The 25,323-nt window shown below is 40.5% G+C and overlaps 1 protein-coding gene across 6 annotated transcripts in view; it reads right to left on the bottom strand.

Annotated features, from left to right (window-relative positions):
* PTPRA (protein tyrosine phosphatase receptor type A) overlaps positions 1–25,323 on the bottom strand; it is a 150,615-nt gene that overhangs the window by 31,804 nt on the left and 93,488 nt on the right. For 4 of the 6 annotated variants that reach the window (XM_036244288.1, XM_036244287.1, XM_036244291.1 and 1 more), the window contains 3 exons: positions 16,167–16,257; positions 14,929–15,002; positions 14,579–14,715 (listed from right to left, as the gene is read on the bottom strand). In XM_036244288.1, coding sequence (XP_036100181.1) covers positions 14,579–14,715; positions 14,929–15,002; positions 16,167–16,257 — 302 coding nt within the window. Of the gene's footprint in view, positions 1–4,170; positions 4,265–14,578; positions 14,716–14,928; positions 15,003–16,166; positions 16,258–20,781; positions 20,806–25,323 lie in introns of those variants that run through there. The other 2 variants (XM_036244292.1, XM_036244293.1) reach the window with 2 other exon arrangements.

The following is a 25,323-nucleotide window of genomic DNA, read 5'->3' as shown; positions in this document are numbered from 1 at the left end:
GCTGTGTCAAAATGGGCCACCCCTGCTAATAGGAGTGGGGACATAACTGAAGGGATGAGCCACTTATCCCCATGCTAATCACCATGTAAAGATAAGGTGCATCTCAGAGTGAAGCACACAGGAAGGCTCTGGATAGCTAGCTGAGTTAGGTCCTCTCTAGGGCCCTGACAAAGGGGCATGGCAACCCAGCCTCTAGCATCATGTGGAAAGGAAACAAGGACAAGCAGGTAGGCAAGTGTTCACATGGATTCAACAGGAAGCAGGGGATTTGGTGAGGTGACATTTTGAAGTAAATGTATATTAAGTAAGTCTGTGGATAAGCATAAATGGTTTCACATGAGATAGTCTGGACTGTCTTAACTTGAGCAAATCTGTTAAACTTCTAGGCCCAAGTTTCCTCATCTGTAAAACTGGCGTGCTAGTATCTGCCACAAAAGGAATAAATAAGATAATCTCATGTCTGGCATAGAATAAGCATTTAGTAAATTAATTTTTAAAAAGACTGGGAAGCTAAACCTTATTATTTGAACTGTTTTTATATGTTTCATATATTTAAAACTAAGAAGCAAAAGGAAAAACAGTTTAAAATTCCAACCTAGAAATCTTCCTAATAAGTGATTTAGAAATATGAGCCTTAAAAATATTCATATTCTTTGATCTAGCAACCCCACTTCTGAGAATCTGGCCTAAAGAAATAAAAATCTCTATGTTCAAATTATTTACTTCATCTTTGTTTAGAATGACCCAAAACTGAAAACCACCTTATATTCAGTAGTAGGAAAAGAGTTAAGTAAATTATGGTTCATGTATTATTTTTCATTTATTCTTTTTATAAATATATATTATGTTTCTATTAGATACCGGGCTAGATACAGAGCAAACAGTGGTGAATCAATTATATGCACAGTCCTTGCTCTCATAGACAATACAAACTTGTGTGTGAAAGACGGACATTAAACAAATAAAACAAATAAATATAAAATTATATACCATGATAAATGCAATGAAAGAACAAAATGCTATGAGAGAAAGTATACCCAAATTTAGAGGAAGGATAAGTGTGGAAAACAGTATTCTAGGCATAGTGAACAGCATCTGTGGTGATTTCAAGGTTTTTAAGCTGTAATCCAATATATGTGTTAAAGAATCACTCCTGCTGCTACATGGAAAATGGACTGGTAAACAAGAATAGAAACATGGAAAGATGATGGTACAAGGTAATAATGCATCTGAGATATATTCTGGAGACAGTTACTAGATTTAGAAATGGAATGAAGGGAATATAGACTAGGTAGAGAAAGAGACGGGAATAAAGAGTGACTCTTTGGTTTCTAATTTTGGTAATAAAAAAAAAATATATGATTGCCCTGGCTGGTGTTGCTCAGTGGTTGGAGTGCTGGCCTGCACACTTGAAGAGTCTTGGGTTCAATTCTGGGTCAAGGGCATGTACCTGGGTTGCAGGTTTGATCCCCGTCCCAGCTGGGGTGCGTGTAGGAGGCAACCAATTGATGTGTCTCTCTCACATTGATGTTTCTCTCTCTCTCTTCCCTTCTTCCCTTTCACTCTCTCTCTAAAAAAAAAAAAAAAAAAATCAATGGAAAAAATTATCCTCAGGTGAGGATTAACCAAATTAATCCTCAGATAAAATAAAGGAAATGATAGCCTAAAAAGAACCAATTTGCCAGAGGAAAGCAAGAGCTCTAAGAAGAAAGCAAATATATTCTTGCTAGAAATTAATATAAAAGATCCTAAAATAAAGGGAGTCAGATCTTATAGTCCATCTGCCTTCACTTATTCAAGATTTCCCTTTCAGAGTTAAAACCCTGGAGGTTCTGCATGTTATTTTATTGAGAGAGGCAATTTCTTTAGACCCTGTGTTGCTAATACTTAAGGGGGAAAAAAAAGAGTATCCTGAGCAGATCTTCTGCAAATGGAACAGAGACCCTACTTAAGACTAGAATTTCCCAATTCATCCAGATAGGCTAGATTTTCCCATTTCTATTCTGGTACAGAGCAGGATAAGATACAAGTTTTTAAAGCCCTCACAACTAATCCATAAACATTACTTTCCCTGTATATCCCTTATCTAAAATGATGTAGAACCAAGGTAATGAGAGCGAGACTTGAAAATAGCCCCAACGGTCTATAATAACAATGACCACACCTCAAAGTCCTATCAGCATCCCTAGCTCCCCAAGTCACGATGAAGAAAAACTAGGTCTCCAGCCACACTAAGGCTCCTAAAAGGAAAGTGAGGAAGAAACAGGAGCTCTTGTTTGACAAGAGAAAAGGATCTGCTCTAGAGAACATGGTGCTAGATGCAAAGGGCCAGACTGAAGAGCCTATGTCAGAGATGAAAACAAGGAGAATCCTACTCCTTTTAGTTTCTGATATGAAAAACCTAGCCCACAGAGCTAGGAAGCAGCAGCTGAACCAGAAGGTTATAGATTTTAAGTTCTCTTGAAACTCTAGGTGGCATCAAAGACTAATTCATCCCTTGCTTTAAGCCTTTACAGGAAGCAAGGCTAAGTATTATAGTCATGTTTTAAAAACATGGTTTCTAAAAAAATTGTTTTTCAATTTTTATATTTATAAAAATATATCCACAACATGGTTTATCTTAGAAGTTCTCTTCTGGACCTTCCCTCATCATATATTCCTCCTTCTCTCACAAATAAACTTGGAATTTTGTGTTTATCATTACCTTGCTTTAATGTATTTGTATCCCATACATCTTGTATTCTTAAACAATATTTTTTATTGTTCAGTCTATTTTTTGATAAAAACTGTATCATAATCAAGTAGTAACTTGTTTTTGTCCCCCCCCCCCCAATATTATGTTCTAAAGATTTATTTAGGTTGTTCCATGTAGCCAAAGTTCATTCACTTTACTTTAGTGTTCCATTTTGAGTACATACCTACATTTATTTATCCATTCTACTACTGATGAATATTTGGGTTGTTTATAGTAAACAATTCTACTTTGAGCACTAACTGGTATGTGTTTCCTCATGCATACTTGCAAGAGTTTAGATATGAGTATCTGTAACTTTACCAGTAAGGCCAAATTGTTTTCCAAAGTAGTTTTAACAACTTACCCTCCCATCAGCAATGTAATGTGTTCCCAGTTGTTCTGTATCCTCATTAACATTTGCTATTGTCAGACTTTAAATGTATCAAACGTCGGTTTAATTTGCATTTCTCTTGATTTATTAATGAGGTTGACCATCTTTCCATACATGACTGGTCAACAGGGTTTTCTCTTCTGTGAACTACCTAGCAAGTGTTTTCCCCATTTTTCTCCTGGATTGCTTGTTTGTTTTCTTACTAATTTGTAGGAGTCGTGTATATAGTCTGGATACTCATTCTTCATCAGTTATAAGTGTTACAAACAGATACTTTCTGCCAAGTTTGTGGCCTGCCCTTTCATTTTCTTTATGATATCTATTTATAAACAGAAATTTCCCATTTTTATGCAGTCAAGTTGATTAATCGTTCCCTTTATCATCATTTTAAGTCTGAAGAATCCTCTACTGTGAGATTATATTTTCCTACATCGTCTCCATGTCTCATCATTTTGTCTTTTATTTTTTTATTATTATTTTTTATCCTCACCCGAGGACATTTTTCCACTTTTTGTTCAGACAGAGTGGGAGGGAGAGAGAGAGAGAGAGAAAAACATCGACGTGAAAGGGACACATCAAGTGGCTGCCACCCGCATCACCCAACCAGGGCTGGGGACAAACTGCAACCGAGGTATGTGCCCTTAGCGGAAACCGAACCCGGGTCTCTCTGGACCACAGGCTGACGCTCTAACCGCTGAGCCAAACTGGCCAGGGCCATCATTTTTTCTTTTAGATTTCAGTGTTTACACTAACTGGGATTAATTTTTGTGTTTGGTACGAGACAAAAATTAAATTTCATTTATTCCCATAGGATTAGGATTACCCACTGTCCCAGCACTATTTATTGTAAAGACCATCCATCCTTTCCCCCACCAAAACTACAACAGCATTATTGTCATAAATAAGCTTCCATTTACACATAAATCTGCTTTTGGGGTTTCTATTTTATTCCACTGATCAATCCGTCTATCCCAGTGCTAATACACAACTGTCTTAATTACTAGATTTTATAACTCTTTATATCTGGTAAGGCAGATCTCCTCACCTTGTTCTTCTTCTTCAGGAATGTCTTGGCTATTCTTGAATCTTTTCTCCTCCATATAAATTTTAGAATCAGCTTGTCAAGTTCCACAAAAAACCTGTTGGGATTTTTATTGGAATTGCATTGAATCTACATATCAGTTTGGGGAGAATTGACATCTTTACAATATTAAGCCTTTTAATCCATTGATCTTATTTCATCACTAGTTTAGGCTTTTTTCTTTAATGTCTTCAAATAATTTTCTTCAAAATTTTGTAAATATTTTGTTAAATTTATTCCTAGGTACTTTACATTTTGAATTCCACTGTAAATGGCTATAATTTAAAAATTATTTAAAAATAAAATAAAAATTATTAGATTCTGAATGTGGTTTATGCATAGAAATGCATTAATTTTTAATGTTTCTGTATCTATCGATCTTGCTAAAATAACTTACCAATTCTAATACTTTATATGATGAAACTTTGCATTTCTCTGAGGTCAATATTCTACTCTGTGAAAAAACACATATTTTGTCTCTTGCTTTCCAATCTATAGTACCTTTCATTTCTTTTCTTGCCTCACTGTGCTAAGATCTTCACTACTGTACTGAATCTCATTCATTCACTTTTATGTTTGAATTCCCTTTTAAATACTCTCACCTAACAGCTACCAGTGCTTGAATATTCTATTGTGATAGGGAACCTACTACCTTTCAAGGTAGTTTATCTCATCTTGGAACAGTTTATTGAAAGGACCCAACTCCCAGATACACAATTTCTTTGTTATTTCTCTTGTACTGAGTAGTGTAAAACTCAGATGTCAGCTGGTACCTTCTCTGCCCCTTGGGAACCCTGAAACCCCTATTCCCTGGACTGTTGAATTCAAAGCCTTTGATACAGCGCCTGCTAATTCCTATAGGCCTTTGGCTCTAAGTCCATTTGTGTAGAGACAACTCCTCAATGTAGATAGATGCCATTTTGCTTCTACCTCACTCCAATGCCACACAGTCCTGTCACCAGACTATACACACATGCTTTTTCATCTGGAAATCCAAGTATTAAGCTGTCTCTATTAAACATGTAGGATCCTGAGCAATAGGGTGTCACATCTTGCAATGCACAGATTTTAACCATCTCACTGGCTCCACCTTATTCCCTCTCTTTTCAATCCCTATCCCCTTCCTCTCAGGAGCTAAATAAAAAAATTTTTAAACCTTGAACATGCTTTAGGGACCTCAATAAGTGGCTTTTCAAAGTGTTTTTAAACAAAACAAATTCAGTACTTCCTTCTAAGACAAATGCTGGTCAATAAAATAGTTCCAGCTTATAATTCTAGGACAAAAACAATCTCATTAAACTTTCAACCATGGTGGGGTTTCATAAAGATGCTACACTCTCCTTTTGGCCTGTCGAATATCTGAAAACAGCTGTTGTACCCTATGCCTATTGTTCCTTCAGCTGTTCACACCCATGGTAGTTTTCCACCAAAACAACTTCCCATTTAGTGTTATTCCTTTTCACAGAGATCTGACCACAAGACTCTTGGCACAGTTCAACCTAGAGACATCAGCTCTTTATTCTATATGCTGTATATTCATACTAAATCTAAGCTCCATTAGCTTTATTTACCATATAAAAAAAAATCTCTCCTTTTAAAAATGTTATTTAAAAAACATGCTTGTTGTAAAAATCAGTCAAATAATTCAGAAGAAAGAGGAAGTGCCCTATGTCTCTCTTATATCCTACCTCCCCTTATAAGTAACTCATTGCTCACAGTTCATAGTATTCTTCCAAACTTTAAAAAATGTGTTAACATACTCATACATTTTTTAAAGGGGGTATTATACTATGTATAATCCTCTGTAATGGGTTTTCTCCATTAACAGTACAACTTAAGAGATCTTTCTATGTCAACACATTTATTTTAATGACAGTATAGAATTTCATAATAGATGCAAGAACTCATTGAGTCATTCTGTTATTTGACAGATATCTGCTTTTCATCTGATTTTCTTTGCTACTACAAATAATGCTGTAATAAACATCTATGTACAAAAACATATTTGGTTTTCTATTAGAGTCCCAGAAGTTAGGTCAGATCGTGTAGGTATTTAAAATTTGCTTGAGCCCTGGTCAGTTTTGCTCAGCGGTTAAGAGCATTGGCCTGCAGTCCAGAGAGACCTGGGCTTGGTTCCCTCTAGGGGCATGTGCCTTGGTTGCAGTTTGTCCCTGGCCCAGGTTCGTTGTGCGGGTGGCAGCCACTCGATGTGTCCCTTTCACGTCGATGTTTCTCTCTCTCTCTCAGTTCCTCTCTTTCCCTCCCATCTATCTGAACAAAAAATGGAAAAATGTCCTTGGGTGAGGATAAAAAAATAAAATAAAATAAAATTTGCTTGATACTGTTACATTATCCTTCCAATGCTATGCCAATTTAAACTCTTTCTATCTGTGTATACAGTATCTGTATCCCCATACTGGATATCAATCTTTAATTTTTTTTTATCCTCACTCGAGGACATTTTTGCATTTATCTTCAGATAGAGCGGGAGGGAGAGAGGTGGGAAGAGAGAGAGAAACATCGATGTGAAAGAGACACAATGAGTGGTCGCCACCCATATGACCCCAACCGGGGCCAGGGGCAAACTGCAACTGAAGTACGTGCCCTTAGCAGGAACTGAACCCGGGACTCTCCGGTCTGCAGACCAACGCTCTAACCGCTGAGCCAAACTGGCCAGGGCTGGATATCAATCTTTAAAATTTTTCATATCTGACAGCCCTAAATAACGGTTAGGTTTAAGCTGGCCTTCCTTAATGACTAGATATAATTGAGCTTTTTTTCATATGTTTATAGACCATTTGTTTTTTTTCTCTGAATTGCCAATTTTGCTACAGCAATGTTTACTTTTTCCTCACAGGTTTGTAGAAGCTCTTTATTTTATTTTTTGTATCCTTACCCGAGGACATTTTTGCATTTATCTCCAGATAGAGCTGGAGAGAAGCGGGGAAGAGAGAGAAAGAAACATCAATGTGAGAGAGAAACATTGATGTGAGAGACAGGGGACAAACTGCAACTGAGGTACGTGGCCTTAGCAGGAACTGAACCCGGGACTCTCTGGTCCGCAGGCCGACTCTCTAACTGCTAAGCCAAACCGGCCAGGGCAGAAACTCTTTATATATTATTGAACGTTCTATCTACCTGCAGCAAATAGCTTCTCCCAGTTGGCCACTTTTTTATAGAGACATTTTTCATAGAGACGTTTAACATTTTAAATAGATTTATTACCTCTCCATCTATTCAATTCTGGCTTCTGAATTTTGTGTTTTGCTTAGAAAGGCCCTCCTTACCCCATGATTATAAAAGTATTATTCTATGACAGTAGATACAAATCGGTGTGTTTGCCCTATGTGTTGTCAGCCTTTCCTGATAGGGCTGACTGATGTTAAGCCCAGTCACACTTGCCCCACACTATGCCAACCAGATTCTTTGCCAGGATTTTGAAACCCTGAAAGAAGCAGAGGCTTCCTGAGAAGTACCCAGAGCCAGGAGAACAGGTCCTGTTCTGCCCAAAGATTGGTAGTCTACTCATCTTTTAGTTTTGCCAGCTTCTCTAGTGTCTCCCCAATTGACAGCTTTGTTGTTTTGCTTTTATTTAGTTTTTAAATAAAGGACCTTAATTGACTTAGTAGTTATCAGTGAATGGGTTGTAGTTGAGAGACTGATGGGGGAAATGTGGGTGATGTAAACCTGATTCCTGTATTCAGATAAAGAGAAAGAACTGTTAATCAAATTTGAAGATGGGAAAGAGAAAGCCACCCATAGTTTACAACTGTACAACAGTTACTTCAGTTATTGCTTGTAATTACCTGGAACATGTTTCAGCTGGTAGTAAAGGGGTGGGACAATCCCAATTAAAAGGAGATGAGAAATGCTGAAACTGAGGAGAATTACTTCCAACAATATTAGATAACAAAACCAGAAAAAGCTCAGGTCCAACATCAAATGCTCATCTCTACAAACAGAGCAAGGCTCAAGGCCTTTCTATGACTGCACTATGTATTTTACTGAACCAAATGTTAACATTTCAGAGTTTTGCTGGTTGCCAAATGTTAGTGACAATGGAATTCACATCTTTCCTGGGTTGTCATTTCAAAGACTGGGCCTTGGTAAGACAACTGAAATTATGTTGGGAAAAAAGAGAGGAACTAGAGAAGGTAAAAAATCTCTGCTGTATCTTGTTTTCATGATGAAACCTTCTCCACAACCCAGCTCTCATTGCTCATGGATAATAAGGATGGCAAGCATAACACAACCTAGAGGGTAAAATACATAAACAAGGTAGAAAAGCAAGGAGCTAATAGAAGGAACTGCAGGAATTCATAGAGTCGGAATAAAAATAATCATCAAAAAAGGAGGGAAGAGCATAATTTTTGTATAAGGTCAATTTGTAATTATGATATGGTTAACTAAACTTCTGAGTCAGTATAGCAGCTCAGGAAACTGGCCATTGTTCTAATGGTGGGCTAGGCTGGCCAGTGGAAACCTGGAGTGAATGCCAGATTCAGTTAGGTAATAATGAAAAGCCAGAAAACCTTTGGCACAAAGTAGAGATCAATACTACATGGGATCTAACAGGCTCAACCTGCCTATTGATACCTTCACCATGTCCCTGATGGGATCCACAAGTGCCTTGCTGGGGGGTACACATTGGTAAGGAAAGCACTGGAATCTTTCAGAAGTGCTGTCCTGGCTGTCTTTACCACAGTGATGCTGGTAGAAGGGGCTGGCTTCAAAATCGGATTCCTGATCTTAGTGGGATGGAAGGAGCCTCAGAGTCCACAGTCTCCAAGGCTCAAACATCTCTGGTTGTGGATAATTCATTGTGAAGTTCCCAATAAGGGAAATGAGAGGCAGCCAGCCCAGGTTAGTTGAGGAGGCCTGACTAGACTGCCATGCTAGAGAAAGGGCTCCTTCTCACCCCACTCCCAGGGTTGGGTCAGTTTACAGACCCAGAGCCCTTCAATGATGGGCACATGTAAGAAAGAACCTTTCCACAAAGTACATCAACATTCACATACCAAGAACCGTTGCCTTCATTTTCCTCTAAGAATCTGCAGCCATTTACCATGGTAACTTCACTAGGTAAAGGGGATTCATCATTTGGGGTCTGGCCTTGAGCTAACTAATTCCTGGGAACCCAGAATGTCACTATTTTTTTTATCCTCACCCAAGGATATTTTTCCATTTTTTTGTTCAGAGAGAGTGGGAGGGAGGGAGAGAGAAAGAAACATTGACGTGAAAGGGACACATCAAGTGGTTGCCACCCACATGACCCAACCAGGGCCAGGGACAAACTGCAGCCGAGGTACGTGCCCTTAGTGGGAACCGAACCTGGGTCTCTCTGGACCGCAGGCTGACACTCTAACCGCTGAGCCAAACTGGCCATGGCAGAATGTCACTATTTTATGCTAGCTAGAATGGAGCCTTTCCAGGCCAAATGATGGAAGGAGTTGACCTGAACTGGCCTCATGTTAGGAACAAACTATTTTCCCAATGTATGGTTAGAATACCTATCTATAGTAAGCAGCAGAATATCCACACTAGTCCCTATAGCCTTTGGATAAGAACTATTATAGTAGCAAGAGCAAATGCAAGTTATTGGGGCTGTAATCTGTTTTTTTTCTTTATTGATTCTTTTAGCGTGCGCGCGCGCGCTAGAGAGAGAGAGAGAGAGAGAGAGAGAGAGAGAGAGAGAGAGAGAGAAACATTGATGAGAGAGAATACTGACTGGCCGCCTCCTGCATGCCCCCCACTGGGGATCGGGCCCACAACCTGTGCATGTGCCCTGACCGGGAATTGAACCAGCGACCTCTTGGTGCATGGATCGATGTTCAACCAGTGAGCTACAATGGCCGGGCAGTATCTCTTTTTTAAAAAAAATTATTTTGTTCATTTTTTTTATCCTCACCCAAGGACATTTTTCCATATTTTGTTCAGATAGAGTGGGAGGGAGAGAGAGGAAGAAAGAGAGAGAGAGAGAGAGAGAGAAACATCGAAGTGAAAGGGACATATTGAGTGGCTGCCACCCGCACGACCAACCAGGGGACAAACTGCAACTGAGGTACACGCCCTTAGCGGGAACTGAACCCGGGTCTCTCTGGACTGCAGGCCGATACTCTAACCGCTAAGCCAAATCGGCCAGGGCAGTAACCTCTCTTTACCAAAGGATAACTCCCTAGGTGAGTCCCAAAGATCCGAGTGCTACAGAAGACTTTAAAGTTGCAGGACAATGATGAGATAGTCCATTCATATGTCTAAGTTTGATGATGGCATAAAGTGAATGCTAAATAACTACTAGTATTAGCTCCCAAATAGACTAACACAAAAGACTGACAGATTTTAAGATTAAGTAGATTATAATACATAAATTATGTGGAGCTGTAGATCTGTAGTTGCTGTAGTTAACCCCTGGTCCCTGGAATATCACTATTAATGAGCCAACTGCATTTTCCCCCTTTATAATGCACAAAGACTACACGAATCAATTTCCTTTCTCATGGCATGAAGTAGCCTCAGTGATAAGTCATTGTGACCTTTCTCTGCTGTAATCTGGTTTATTAAGATTTGTCTCACTGTTTCACAGAACATCACCTTGACAAAGCTGAGAGGACTTAAAGAGCAGAATGTTGTGTACCTGGGATGTACAAGCTAGACATAAAAGTAAAAATGAAAATAAAAATACAGTGGCCTGCCACTTCAGCCAAGTTTTCTTCTCTTTTTTTTTTTATCCTCACCCGAGGGCATTTTTGCATTTTTGTCTTCAGACAGAGCAGGAGGGAGAGAGGGGGGAAGAGACAGAGAGAAACATTGACGTGAGAGAGACATATCAACTGGTTGCCACCCACTTAACCCCAACCGGGGCCGGAAACAAACTGCAACTGAGGTACGTGGCCTTAGCGGGAAGTGAACCTGGGACTCTCTGGTCCACGGGCTGACGCTCTAACTGCTCCACTCCAAAGGAGGAATCATGCTTGCTGGGCCATTTTGTATTTTGGAGACAGCATATAATACATGTTGATGTCCTGCTTTGACTCATTTATTGAGTGATCTAAAACAGAAGGCTTTCCAGCTGGTCCAGGCCACCAAGAAACTGGCAATGGTAGATCCTATGGGGCCCCAAGTGTCTGGTTATGGTTGAGCAGAAGAATCATATTAAAAAACCTTAAGATCTGGGGACAAGACCATAATCTTGTCAGCATACTTTGGTAGAAAATGTTAGCCTGACCACGGAACATTAGATACCCAAATGATCAACTACCCATCATAAACTAAATATTATGTAATTCAGTAAGTCATAAATTTGGACATGTCCAGCAGAATTCCACCACCAGATGAAAGTGATGTGTATGAAACACTTGCCACACATGCATCCCTTTAATAGACACCTCTGACTTCCCAACAATATCAACAGTTGACTGACGAAGAAAAATAGTCAGCCTAGTGTACAAATGGCTCTATGAGACATGTTAGCCCATTCTGGAGGTACACTGTTGTGGGATAATCTACTTAAGGGATAGCTCTGAATGGTATAAAAGAGAAATCCTTCCAGTGAACAGAACTTCAAGCAAGGCATCCTATTATCTACCTCACTGGCAGTCAGATCTAAACCGATCCCAGGGTATTGGACAACTGGAACAAAAAAGGTAGGACATATTTATGATCCAAATGTATGCTCACCAGGGGGCACTCACTGCTAACAACCAAGGAGATGTTGGTCAGCCCTTTTCCTTAATATTCCAGTACTAGCTCAACGAGCCCATGAATATAGTGGCACGGTAGCACAGCAATTGGCTTTCACCACAGTTTCTACTGAATTTGCCTACCATGCCTCTTTTTTTTTATCTTCACCCGAGGACATTTTTCCATTTTTTGTACAGATAGAGTGGGAGGGAGAGAGAGGAAGAGATAGAGAGAGAGAAACATCGATGTGAAAGGGACACATCGAGTGGCTGCCACCGCACGACCAACCAGGGCCGGGGACAAACTGCAACCGAAGCACGTGCCCTTAGCGAGAACCGAACCCGGGTCTCTCTGGACCGCAGGCTGACGCTCTAACCGCTGAGCCAAACCGGCCAGGGCTACCATGCCTCTTAAGACCACCACCTCCACCCAGCAATTTACTAGAATACCTCATCATGGGATCTCAATGAATATTACAATATTACCGCCAAACAAAGACCTCATTTCACACACAAAAAAGTATGGCCATGGGGGTCACATACCCCATTATCTAGAAGCAGTTGGCACCACAGACTGTAAAACAGTAGAGTGTGTCTACTGAAGACAGCTATGGTGCCAAGGCTGGGTGCCTTTTTAATGTTTTTTATTTATTTATTTATTTTTATCCTCACCCGAGGACATTTTTTCATTTTTTGTTCAGATAGATCGGGAGGAAGAGAGAGGAAGAAAGAGAGAAACATCGACGTGAAAGGTACATATCGAGTGGCTGCCACCCGCATGACCCAACCAGGGCCGGGGACAAATTGCAACCAAGGTACGTGCCCTTAGCGGGAACCGAACCCGGGTCCCTCTGGACCGCAGGCCGATGCTCTAACCGCTGAGCCAAACTGGCCAGGGCTTATTGATTTTTTTTTTTTTAAAAGAGAGAGATACATCGGTCAGTTGCCTCCCATTTGTGCCCCAACCAGGGATCAAACCCGCAACCTTTTGGTGTACGGGACAATGCTCCAACCAACTGAGCCACCTGGCTAGGGTTGGGGTGCTATCTTGTAAGATGAGGTAAACGTTCTGTATCAATAATGAGCAAAAATGATGCTGTTTTTTCAACAGCCAGAAAAAAGGGTCCAAATTATTCCATTAACTCTTGTCCAGTAAATAAATCTCGTTTCAATTCTTGCCTCCCTCCCATCTATTCTCCACTTGTAGCTAGTGACTTTCTCAAAGTACAAATTTGACCACATTTCTCTGCTGCTCTAAACCCTTCACTGGTAGAGCAGATGAGTGGTGTCCCACCCACCTGATAACTGTCCCTCCTTTCCATTTTGCTACTAGAACTCCAATAATCTGGACTGGTTTCGGTCAGTTGCAATAAGCTTATTTCTCCCTTGTTTATGACTGGTTTAAAAAGAAGTATTTGATAAGGGAAGTCTCCAGAAGTTTTTGGGAAAATTTTCCTCATTGATAAAAGAAGACACACAGCAACAAACAGTCATCCTTTGTCCATTGGACCTTGTGATACCTCCATGTGGTGCCTAGAAACGGGTAGCCATTTTGGTATCACAAGGGGAGCCGGCCTAAGAAACAAAGCTGACATGTGTTTGGTTGAGTTGAAAGGTGTGAAAGAGACTGAGAGTAGACCAATGCCCAATTTCATCCTCTATGTCCTCAAATTCATTCTCCTTTCCCTAATCAAAACCTCTGGTATCAAGAGCTGTTGCAGCCCCTAACTGTATTCCCCACACCTATTCTGATCTCCTTCTGGGCCATTCTCTATATAGCTGGTCACTTTTTCAAAATACCTGGATGGTCCATGGTTCTACTTCTTTCATGACAATCTACAAGATGTACAATCTGGCCTAGTCTTCATCTCTTACTACTCTCTTGACTCTCTGCTCTTCCGTCATATATAGCCCATATTTTCTGAATTTGCCCTTTCTTCACCCATCCTCACTACTGACAATTTGCTACTGCTATTTCCAGTGCCTGGAATGTCCCCTATCTCCCTTTCCCCAGTGTCTTTGCCCATGATTAGGTCTCAATGAAAACATCATTTCTTCAAGGAAGTTCTGACCTGAGATCAGAACTGATGGGCTGGAATCACCAACTAGTAGATTTACAAATATGTTCTGCTTTCTTGAGGGAGTTATAAATAATATGAATCTAAAATCCCCAAGATGAGGCCCTTACTTTGCAGTCTGCCATGATCCTCATGTTCCACACTGACTTATCCTTGTCTACTTAAGACACTCTAGGATCCCTATTCCAAACTCTAAAAGGTTACCTGTTAATATAGGCTGCTACTACTATGCACCAGTCCTTAAAGTCCTATATTGCTATTTGAACTTACAGAGTTATTTTTGTTCTTGTTTATGGACAGTGAATTTCTTGAGTGTTAAGGACTGGATCTGTTTTTGCTCCCCAGAAAATCCCTGGCACGTAGCAAATATTAGATGCTTAAACAGTATTTATTAAACAAATGAACAGATGTGATGATAAATGAATAGATGGATGGATAGATAAGGGAGGTGAGACAAATCTTTCATTTCCTGTCCCTAATCACACTGGAAAAAAGTCAGAAGAACTTGGTAAAAATTTTCTCACCTCTTAACCCATTAAAAACCTGTTTTTTCCCCCCAAGAACTTAGGCCTGCCTTCCTCCCTGCTGACACACCAGTCTCAGCAAAGAACTCACGTTGAATTCCTCTCTGAAGAGCTTATTGTCATCTGCCATTCTCCGGTTAATCTCCTCTTCCAGCTTGTCCACAGGCAAGGGTGGATACTTCCTGTTGGTGCTTGGGGACCTGGCCAGAAGTGGCACGCTCTGGGGTTCTGCAGTGCACAAGGGGGAAGGTTGGTCAGGTGTCCCAGGCACTAGCACTTCTCTAGAGACTAAATTGGGGATTCTATCTCATGGACTGAGCCTCCAAGAACTGTAGATGTTCTCTTCAAGTCTTTTTCTTTTTCCTTTTAGAATAGGGAAACCTCTAATTTCTTGATTTTCTTCTTCATGAAGGTTCCCCATGCCACTAAAGGGTTCCTTACCCACATCCTCAGTGCGGCCATTGGATAGGCGGAAAGAATTGGAATGGCTCCCAGCTTGCTTGTATTTCTTAAACCTAATGAGAAAATGTTCATGGTGAAAAAACTAAGCACAGAGGCAGAAGAGACCAATCATTGGTTTTGTATTTCCACTTATCAATTCAGGCCTTCTAAGTCTCCTTTACCAAATAAACAGGCTCTTTTAGAGACGCCCTGCACATGCTGAGGTTAGCTCCATTCCATGGTGTTCCTGCCCACCTTCAGCACACTAGAATCCAACCCAGGCAACACCAAGAGTATATTTTAGCTTGTGTGGCTCTGTGCAGCTCTAGTTCCAGAACTCACTGGAGATCACAACCACATCAGGTGAAAAAAGGATGAGTGGGTAGAACATAGTAGGGGGATGGGAGTAGATAAGAATATCCGTATCAAACAAAAATCCTGTTATTTTCCCAGTGCAACCAGGAAAAGGTCCAGAGCTCCAGAATGGGTGGGCAGAGGTCTGCCTCAAGTCTCCTAAAGAATGGTGAAGACACATGACAAATTATAGGGGTGTACAAGTTCCCCTCTCTTTATCCCTGCAGAACAGAAGGAGCACACAGAGCAGCTTAAGCCAAAGATATAGACAGAGTTAAACCTAATTAGGGCAGTAATTAGAGGAAGAGAACAAATACACTTCCCTCTTCTCTCCCTTGGGTTCCCCTTTCTTGATTTTGTTCCCTGTTTGAGTAGTTTTATCTAGAGGACCCTGAAAGAAAGTCAGAAAGGGGACTGACTCATGTTTAGCATGCCAGGGTACAAAGTGGGGTTTGGGGACAAAGCTCCAATTAGAGATATTTTGTATGCTTTATGAAGCATATAATCTCCACCAGGACACTTTTAGGGGTTGCTTCAGAAGGGTTAGATATGAAGATCTTAAACACCTATTAGTACTAACAGACTGTGGCTTCTTTCTTTAACTTCCAAACCACCATTCTGGACTTTAGGTTGAACTGGAGTTGTGGGGCTAGACTTGGACAGGTGAAAGGCAAGAGGAGGGGCTGGGTCTTGAGGAAGACCATGCAGAGCTTTTAAACCACTTCTAAATAGAATTTTAATCTTGGGAGTACTATCCCGAGTCATTCCCCTCTATCCTCCTTATTGTCCTTATCCTACTGTCTCCTGGACTACATGGGCTTGAGACCCTGGGGTTACTAAAATAGAGTCCACGAGAATGAAGAAGCATTAGCTCACATGCTCACCTTAACATGTACAGAACGATGATAATAAAGACGATCACTAGCAGAGAGGACAGGGCCACCATCACTGCAATAATTGGTGTCTCATCTGAAACTGAGAAAAGAAAACATGTCATTACCATTGTGTGCACTGGAAGGCTCAAATTGGCTGCTCAGGGAAATGCCCAGAAATTAGGGCTCATTCAATGTTTCTGTAGATGGCAGGGCATGAACAGAGTGAATGAGAAAGTGATAGAAAGAACACTTCCCACTGCTACCCTATCTCTGACTTATAATACATTTGTTTTCTGTCTCCCTGCATTTGAATAAAAGCTCTTTGAAGGCAGGGACTGTGTTTTGTTCATTGCTACAGAGCCTAAAACCGTGCTTAGTGCATAAAAAATAAATATTTGAAAGCATAAACACAACCAATCCATGGCAATCTAGGTATGAAGGCCAACAATGTACTCTCTCCCCAGCCTCAATGGGCTCCATCTAGAGGAAGATAGAAGAGAAAAGAAAAAGGACATTTTTCCTGTCATAAACCCAAATGGTTTCCTGGCACGGAGAATAATGCTCCTGACTAAAGCAAGCAAACATTATTAGATCCTTAAGCATTATGTATCCAAAATGCCAGGTACTCTTTTCTACCTCTTTCCATAGCCACCTTTTTACCAGAATCCCAACTACAGCAACTTATGGCTTGGAGATATATTGGAAATATATCTTCCGTTCCATTCAATACTTAGCTTTCTTTCACATGGCAGCTGACCAGGTGCTGACTCATCCTTTTATACTTTCATGCCCCTACCACAAACTACACAACCAGTCTGAGTTTGTGACTATCTTCACCTTTTTCCATCCTACTAGAAGGGAGGACAAGTCCCTCCCGTGTGAAAGTCAATCCTGTCACATATGTTCTGGATTACATCCATTATTGTCACCTGAAAGACCTGTCTTCTTGATCTCATTTACTCTCCTCCAGTCACCAACAGCCCAATGCTTCACAGTTAACTTCTCACAACAGGTGTCTTATAAAACAGTCGCTTTCTCTAATTCTTTACCTCTGGTACTCCTTAACCTGTTTTGCTCTGATGCCTACCCTCAGTGCTCCATTTAGAATGCTCATCAAGGCCCTGGCCAGTTTGGCTCAGCAGTTAGAGCGTCAGCCCTTGGACCAAAGAGTCACGGTTCGATTCTGGTCAAGGGCACGTACCTCGATGGTGGTTCGTTCCTGGCCCTGGTCAGGATCATGTGGGAGGTGACCAGTCGATGTGTCTCTCTCACATTGATATCTCTCTTTCTCCCTCTCTCCCATTCTATCTGAAGATAAACAGAAAAATATCCTTGGGTGAAGATTAAAATAAATAAATAAAATACCCATCAAGAACACCAACAAATGGTATATTCCCAAATCTAATGGAAACACCCTCATTCATATCTGATCTAACCTCTTAACAGCATTCATTAAAAAAAAAATTTATATTTGTATGCCAGGCACTGTTCTAGACCCTAGAAATAGAAAAGTGATCAAGGAGAGAAGTAACAGACAGCCTACATTCTGGGAGGGAGTGGGGGGATCATAAATAAGTAAATACATAATTTCAGATCTCTATCTTCATAAGTGCTATGAAGAAAAGAACAATATGCTCAGCTTGTGTGGCTCAGTGATTGAGCATCAACCCATGCACCAAGAGGTCGCTGGTTCAATTGCTGGTGAGGGCACATGCCCAGGTTGTGGGCTCAATCCCCAGTGGAGGGTGTGCAGGAGGCAGCTGATCAATGTTTCTCTCTCCCTCTCCCTCTCTCTCAAAATCAATAAAAACATATTAAAAAAAAGAAAAGAACAGTATGACTGATTCAAAATGGCAGCAGAGTAAGTGGAAGTCACCTCCTCTCAGGATCAAACTGAAATTACGACTGAATTATAGAACAATAAACCCGAATAACCAACTGAAGATTAGCTAGACAGAAGTCTTATAACCAAGAATTTACAGACAAAGCCACATCGAGACTGGTAGGAAGGGCGGAGATGCAAAAAGGGCTGGCCACACACCCATGTGTGGCAGCTGAGAATTTGGAGGAATATCTCAGATGCAAAGGTCCCCTCTAAGGAGCGGAGTCTCAAACCCACGCTGGGCTCCCCAGCCTGGAGCACCAGAGCTGGGAAGAGGTGCCCATGTAACACCTGGCTGTGAAAACCAGTGGGGATTCTTTCCGCCAAGGAGAGACAGGATTGTGCTAGAAATCCAGGTGTTCTCTAAAAGGGCCAAAGCACAAAATCTCGTTGGTGGGCACTCACCCTGCGCTCTACTGGAGGAAAGACAGCTCAGAGGGTTGTGTGGCTTCAGGGAGAAGGCTAACAGCTGCTACGGTTCCTGTGCTGAGTCCCTCACCCACAATGCCAACAGATTATCACCTCTCCTGTGTCAAGCACTCTCCTCCATACAGCATCAGACTAAGGGAATGCACTAGCCATGTTCCCAACTCCCTGTGGCCCTGCCATGTAAAGCTCCCCTTCCTCCACATGGACAAATCTTGGTCTGTTTTAGCCTGATGAATTCTGCTGCCTCAACATGACGAGTCCCTGAGACCCTAAGCCCCTGGTGGGTGGCAGCTGGCCTCATTGTACCTTGAGACTTTTGCCAAGTAGCCTCAGACCCAGCACTGGTGCCAAGTCCCCAGTGAACATCACTCGCCCCTACCTGGTGACTTCATGAGAACCTGCCTCACGCAACTCACCCATTTCCAGAGACTTTCAGTGACTGAGCCTAACAGGCAGCTAGTCATGGATCTCAGGGTACCTTGGGCCTTTTGCTGATCTGTCCCTGTACTTGGTCCTGGTATGCAGCTTGCCCTCTCCCATGCACACCCAGGCCCAGCAGAGGCGACCACAAACTGGATGGCTTTGTAGCTCCAAATGGGTAGCCCAGGGCTGGTCACAGGCCACCTCTGACACTGACCTGCACCAAAATCCTTCCCAAGAGGCCCAAGAACCAATATACTCAGTGGTGGGCTTCAGACCACATTAGATCATGACCCAATTAGCTCCACAGCAGCACACCCAAAAGGAGCTCTTGACAGGGGTGAATTACGCATTGTGGGGTCAGGCCCTGCACAGCAGCTCATACACTATTGTTGGAATTGATCCTCATTGTCAGCCAACCTGAGAGTCAACCCCACCCACGGACAGGTCAACAGCAAGACTCAACTACAACAGGAGGGCTCATATAACTCATACAAGGGGATATTTCTGGAGCACCTAGCACAAGTGATCAGAGAGACTGTGCCTCTGAGCTCCACAAGACACCTAGTACATAAGGCCACAATACAAAGACTGGGAAACATAGCAGATTTACCTAATACATAGAAACAAATATAGTGGCAGCCAAAATGGGGAGGCAAAAAAAGAAAAGAAAGAGTAATTCCTAGTAACAGAACTAACTGAAATGGAGGTAAGCAATCAATATAGAGTTCAAAACAATGGTATAGAAATGCTCAAAAAACATAGGAAAAGAATGAACTCTGACAGAACTTAAAGAGATAGTAAGCATAAAAAAGACATAAAAACCATAAAAAAGAATCAATAAATGAAAACTACAATATCTGAAATGAAGACTATACTAAATGTAATCAATAAAGGTTAGATAAGGCAGAGGATAGAATCAGTGATTTGGGAGATAATGTAGCAGAAAATACCCAATCAGAGCAGCAAAAAGAAAAAAAAGAATTTAAAAAAAAACTGAAGACAGTTTAAGGGACTTCTGGAACAACATCAAGTGTAACAAAATCTGCATCATAGGGGTACCAGAAGGAGTTGAAAGCCAGCAAGAGACCAATAACCTATTTAAAGAAACAATGACTAAAAACTTCTGTAAACTGGTAAAGGAAAAATACACAAAAAGTCCAGGAAGTAGAGTCCCAAATGAGATGAATCCAAAAAGGCCCACACCAAGACACATCAAAATTAAAATGGCAAAGGTTAAAGACAAAGAGAGAATCTTAAGAGCAGCAAGATAAAGACAGTTATCTACAAGGTAGTTTCCACAAGTCTGTTAGCTGATTTCTCAACAGAAACATTTCAGGCCAGAGGGATTGGCATTCAAAGTGATAAAAAAATAAAGATCTTTACAGACAAAAAAAAAGGCTAAAGGAGATCATTACCACTAAACTGATATTACAAAAAATGTTCAAGGGACTTCTTTAAGAAAAAGAAAAGAGAGAGAGAGAGAGAGAGAGAGAGAGAGCGCGCGCACACACACGCGTGAGCACATAACTATAAAGAATAAAGTTGCAATAAATATGTACCTATCAATAATCACTTTAAATGCAAATGGATTAAATGCTCCAATTAAAGGACATAGGATAGATGAATACATAAGAAAACAAGACCCATATACAGGGTAAGCAAAAGTTTATAGTTGTTCCTATGGAAAATAACACAATAATTAATATATAATAATATAAGAATAAACTGTTTTGTGTACTCTCAACTATAAACCTACTTCTGCCCTGTATATGCTGTCTACAACAGACCAACCTCAGAATGAAGCATACACAGAGAATGAAAGTAAAGGGTTGGAAAAGGATATTTCATGCCAATCAAAATAAAAGAAAAAGCAGGGGTAGCGATACTTACATCAGACAAAATAGACTTTAAAACAAAGGCTGTAATAAGAGACAAAGAGAGACATTACCTAATGATAAAGGGATCAACCCAACAAAAGTATATAACCCTTGTAAATATTTATGCACCCCAAAAAGGAGCACCTAAATATATAAAGCAAATATTGGCTCTGGTTGGGTAGCTTGGTCAGTTAGAGTGTCGTCCCATACACCAAAAGGTTGAGGGTTCAATTCCCTGTCAGAGCATATGCCTAGGTTCTGGGTTCGATCCCTGGTTGGGGCACAGACAGGAGGCAACTGACAGATATTTCTCTCTCACATTGATCTCTCTCTCTCTCTCCCTCCTCCCCCTCTCTCTGAAATCAATAAAAACATATATTCAGGTGAGGATTTAAATAAATAAATAAAGTAAATATTGATGGATATAAAGGGAGAGATCTACAGTAAAACAGTCCTAGTAGGAGAACTTAACACCCCATTGACATAGATGGATAGATCTCCCAGACAGAAAATCAACAAAGAAACAGTGGCATTAAGTGACACTCTAGATTAGCTGGATTTAATGTATATTTTAAGAGTATTTCACTCCAAAGCAGCAGAATATACATTCTTTTCAAGTGCACATGAAACTTCTTCTAGGGTCACCAATGTTAGGATGCAAAACAAGTCTCAATAAACTTAAGAAGAATGAAATTATATCAAGCATCTTCTCTGACCACTATGGTATGAGATTATAAATCCATTACAATAAAAAAACTGAAAAACACAAACACATGGAAACTAAACAATATATTACTAAACAATCAATGAGTTAACAATGAGATCAAGGGGAAAAAAAAATACCTTGAAACAAATGAAAATGAAAACACAAAACCTATGGGACACAGCGAAAGCAGTCCTAAGAGAGAAACTCATAGTATTACAGTCCTACCTCAAGAAACAACAAATAACTCAAGCAAACAATCTAAACTTGTACCTAAATGAATTAGGAAAAAAAAAAAAGCCCAAAGTGAGAAGAAATGAAATAATAAATATCAGAGCAAAAATAAAATCAGAAATGAAAGAGAAGTAACAATTGACACCACAGAAATACAAAGAATTATTAGAAAATATCATGAACAACTATATGCTAACAAACTGGACAACTTGGAAAAAAGGAATAAATTCCTAGAAACATATAATCTTCCAAAATTGAATAAGGAAGAAACAGAAAATCGGAACAAGCCAATTACAATTAATAAAATCAAAGCAGTAATAAAAGAAACTCCCAACAAACAAAAGTCCTGGTCCAGCTGATGTGGCTCAGTGGACTGCGAAGTCCCTGTTCAATTCCTGGTCAGGACACATACCCAGGGTTGCAGGCTCGATCGCCAGTAGGGGGCATGTAGGAGGCAGCTGATGGATGTTTCTCTCTCACACTGATGTTTCTACCTCTCTTTCCCTTCCTCTCTCTCTAAAAAAATCAATAAAAACATATTAAGAAAAAATGACACAAGTAAAAAAATTATAAGCCAATTTCCTGATGAACACAGACACAAAAATCCTCAACAAAATATTAGCAAGCCTAATTCAGTAATACACTGAAGAGATCATACACCATGATCAAGTGGGATTTATTCCTGGGATGCAAGGTTGGTACAATATCCACAAATCAATTAATGGGACACAACAAATAAACAAAATGATAGATACAGATCATATAGCCTTGACTGGGTAGTTCACCAAAAGGTTGCAGGTTCGATTCCTAGTTGGGGCATGTATGGGAGGAGACCAATTGATGTTTCTCTCTGACATCAATGTCTGTCTCTCCCCCCAACCCCTCTAAAATCAATAAGCATATCCTCAGATGGGGATTTTAAAAAATCATATGATCATATCGATAGATGCATAAAAAGCATCTGAAAAAATCCAGCACCCATATATGAGAAAAACTCTCAGCAAAGTGGAAATAGGGAAACATCCTCAACATTATAAAGGTCATATGTGACACATCTAGAGCCAACATCATAATCAACAAGGAAAAACAAAAAGTGTTTCCGTTAATATCAGGAACAAGACAGGGATGTCCTGGCTACAGCAACTGGACAAGAAGAAGAAATAAAAAAGAAAGAAGTAGTCCGGCCAGTGTGACTCAGTGGACTGAGAAGTCCTGGTTCGATTCCTGGTCAGGGCATATGCCAGGGTTGTGGGCTCGATCCCCAGCACAGGGCATGCAGGAGGCAGCCGATCGATGTTTCTATCTCTCTCTCCCTTCTTCTCTCTCTCTTAAAATAAAATTAAAAAAAAAAAATCAATAAAAACATTTTAAAAAAGGGAAAACTGTCATTATCTGCAGATGACAATGATATTGTATATAGAGAACCCCAAAGATTCTACCAAAAAACCACTAACAAATTCAGTAAAGTAGCAGAATACAAAGTAAATATTCAGAAATTAGTTCATTTTTGTACATCAATAGTGAACTATCAGAAAGAAAAACTAAGAAAACAATCCCACTGCCAACTACATCAAACAAAATAAAATACCTAGAGATAAATTTAACCAGTGAGGTAAAAGACCTGTACTCAAAAAATTATGACACTGAAGAAGATACAAATAAGTGGAAGCAAGGACAGGAAGAATTAACATTACTAAAATGTCCATACTATACGCCCTGGCAGGTTTGCCTCAGTGGTTAGAGCATCGGCCTGCAGACTAGAGGGTCTCGGATTTGATTCCCAGTCAAGCACACGTACCTGGAATGCAGGTTCAATCCCTGGCCCTGGCCAGGGTAATGCGTGAGGCAACCAACCAAAGTGTCTCTCTCATATCAATGTTTCTCTCTCTCTCTCCCTTCCATTCTATCTAAAAATCACTGGAGCCCTGGCCGGTTTGGCTCAGCAGTTAGAGCGTCAGCCTGAGGACCAATGAATCTTGGGTTCAATTCTGATCAAGGGCACATATTTTGGTTGCGGTTCCTCTCTGGCCCTGGTCAGGGTCGTGCAGGAGGCAACCAGTTGATGTGGCTCTATCACACTGATGTTTCTCTCATTCCCTCCCTCCCACTCCATCTGATGATAAATGGAAAAGTATCCTTAGGAGAGGAATAAAATAAATACATATATAAATAAATAAAAATTTAAAAATCATTGAAAAAATATCCTTGGGTGGGGATTAAAAAATAATAATAAAAATGAAAAATAGAATAAAACATCATTAATTTCAAAAAAGAATGGTAGGGAATTAGGGAATAATGGGTTAGAGGGGGCAGTGTTTGGGTACTTTAGAGTAGTCTGGGAAGGCCTGAAGTGGTTATGAGGTCTATGTAATATGAAGAAGTGAACCACACAAAGATTAGGCAAATAACTTTCTAGGCACAGGGGACAGCAAGTATAATAGCCCTTAACAGCTTGGCAGGTTTAAAAACAGCACAAAAAACAGTTTTGGTAAAATGTGGCTGGAGAGGTAGGCAGGAGCCAGAACACCTAGGGCTTTGTAGGCCATGGTAATGAATGTGGATTTAATTCTGAATGTGATGAGAAACATTATGTGACTGAAGGACTTTGGGCAGGGTAGAGAGAAATAACTGGATTTACATTCTTTTAAAAGTTCAGCTAGCTAAATGACTCATAAACAGCAGTCATGAGGTGGGAGGTAATCCAGCAGAATATGGTCTTATGGATGCCAAGAACAGAGTTTTTCAAGGAGGGAGTAATCAGCTCAATCACATACTACTGACAGATTAAGTAGGATGAAGACAGAAAAGTGAAACTGAATTTGACAAGATGGCAGCTATTGGTGAACTTTTCAAGAGTGGTTTCAGTTAAATAGTCAGTGATGAAGCCTAAACGAAGTGATATAAAGAGGGGAAAGAGATGATATAGTAAGAGATACCGATTCCTTATGTGAAATGAGGGCTTTTACCATAAAGGAATGCAGAGAAAAGCAGCAGCATGTGGGAGGGAATATGGGGTGAAAAGTCTTTTTTTTTTGTTAATCCTCACCCGGAGATATTTTTTCATCGATTTTTTTAGAGTGGAGGGGACAGAGGGGGTGGGGGAGGCGAGGGAGAGGGAGAGCGAGAAACATCAATTGGTTGACTCCCAAATGACCCCGACCGGAGCGGAGATTGAACCTGCAACATAGGTACGTACCCTTGACTGGGAATCGAACCCTCACCCTTTCAGTCTGCAGGCCAACACTATAAATGCTGAGCCAAATTGGCCAGGGTGAAAGCCTTTTTTTTTTTTTAAGAGATGGGCTATATACCATACTTCTTTGTTGTTGACAATTTTCAACACACCCTGTGGTATGAGCCTCTCATCTTAAAATGAGCATCAAACTGGCCGACTCTTTGAACAAGTTTCTTCTTGGTTTCCACAACAAAGCATTCTTCTGCTCTTTCTTCTATCTCTTGGCTGCTCCATCACATTTCCTTTCCTAGCTGTTCTTCTTCCAACACCAGATCTTATAAATGTCTGATTTTCTCAGGGTTCTATCTTGGCACTCTATGTAGTTGATCTGATCAGATGGCTGTAACCAGAAATTATATGCTAGCAATTCCCACATTTACATT

The sequence above is a fragment of the Molossus molossus genome, unplaced genomic scaffold (genome assembly GCF_014108415.1).
Source record: "Molossus molossus isolate mMolMol1 unplaced genomic scaffold, mMolMol1.p scaffold_m16_p_6, whole genome shotgun sequence".
NCBI lineage: Eukaryota > Metazoa > Chordata > Mammalia > Chiroptera > Molossidae > Molossus > Molossus molossus.
This window is presented reverse-complemented; position numbering and strand designations above follow the sequence as displayed.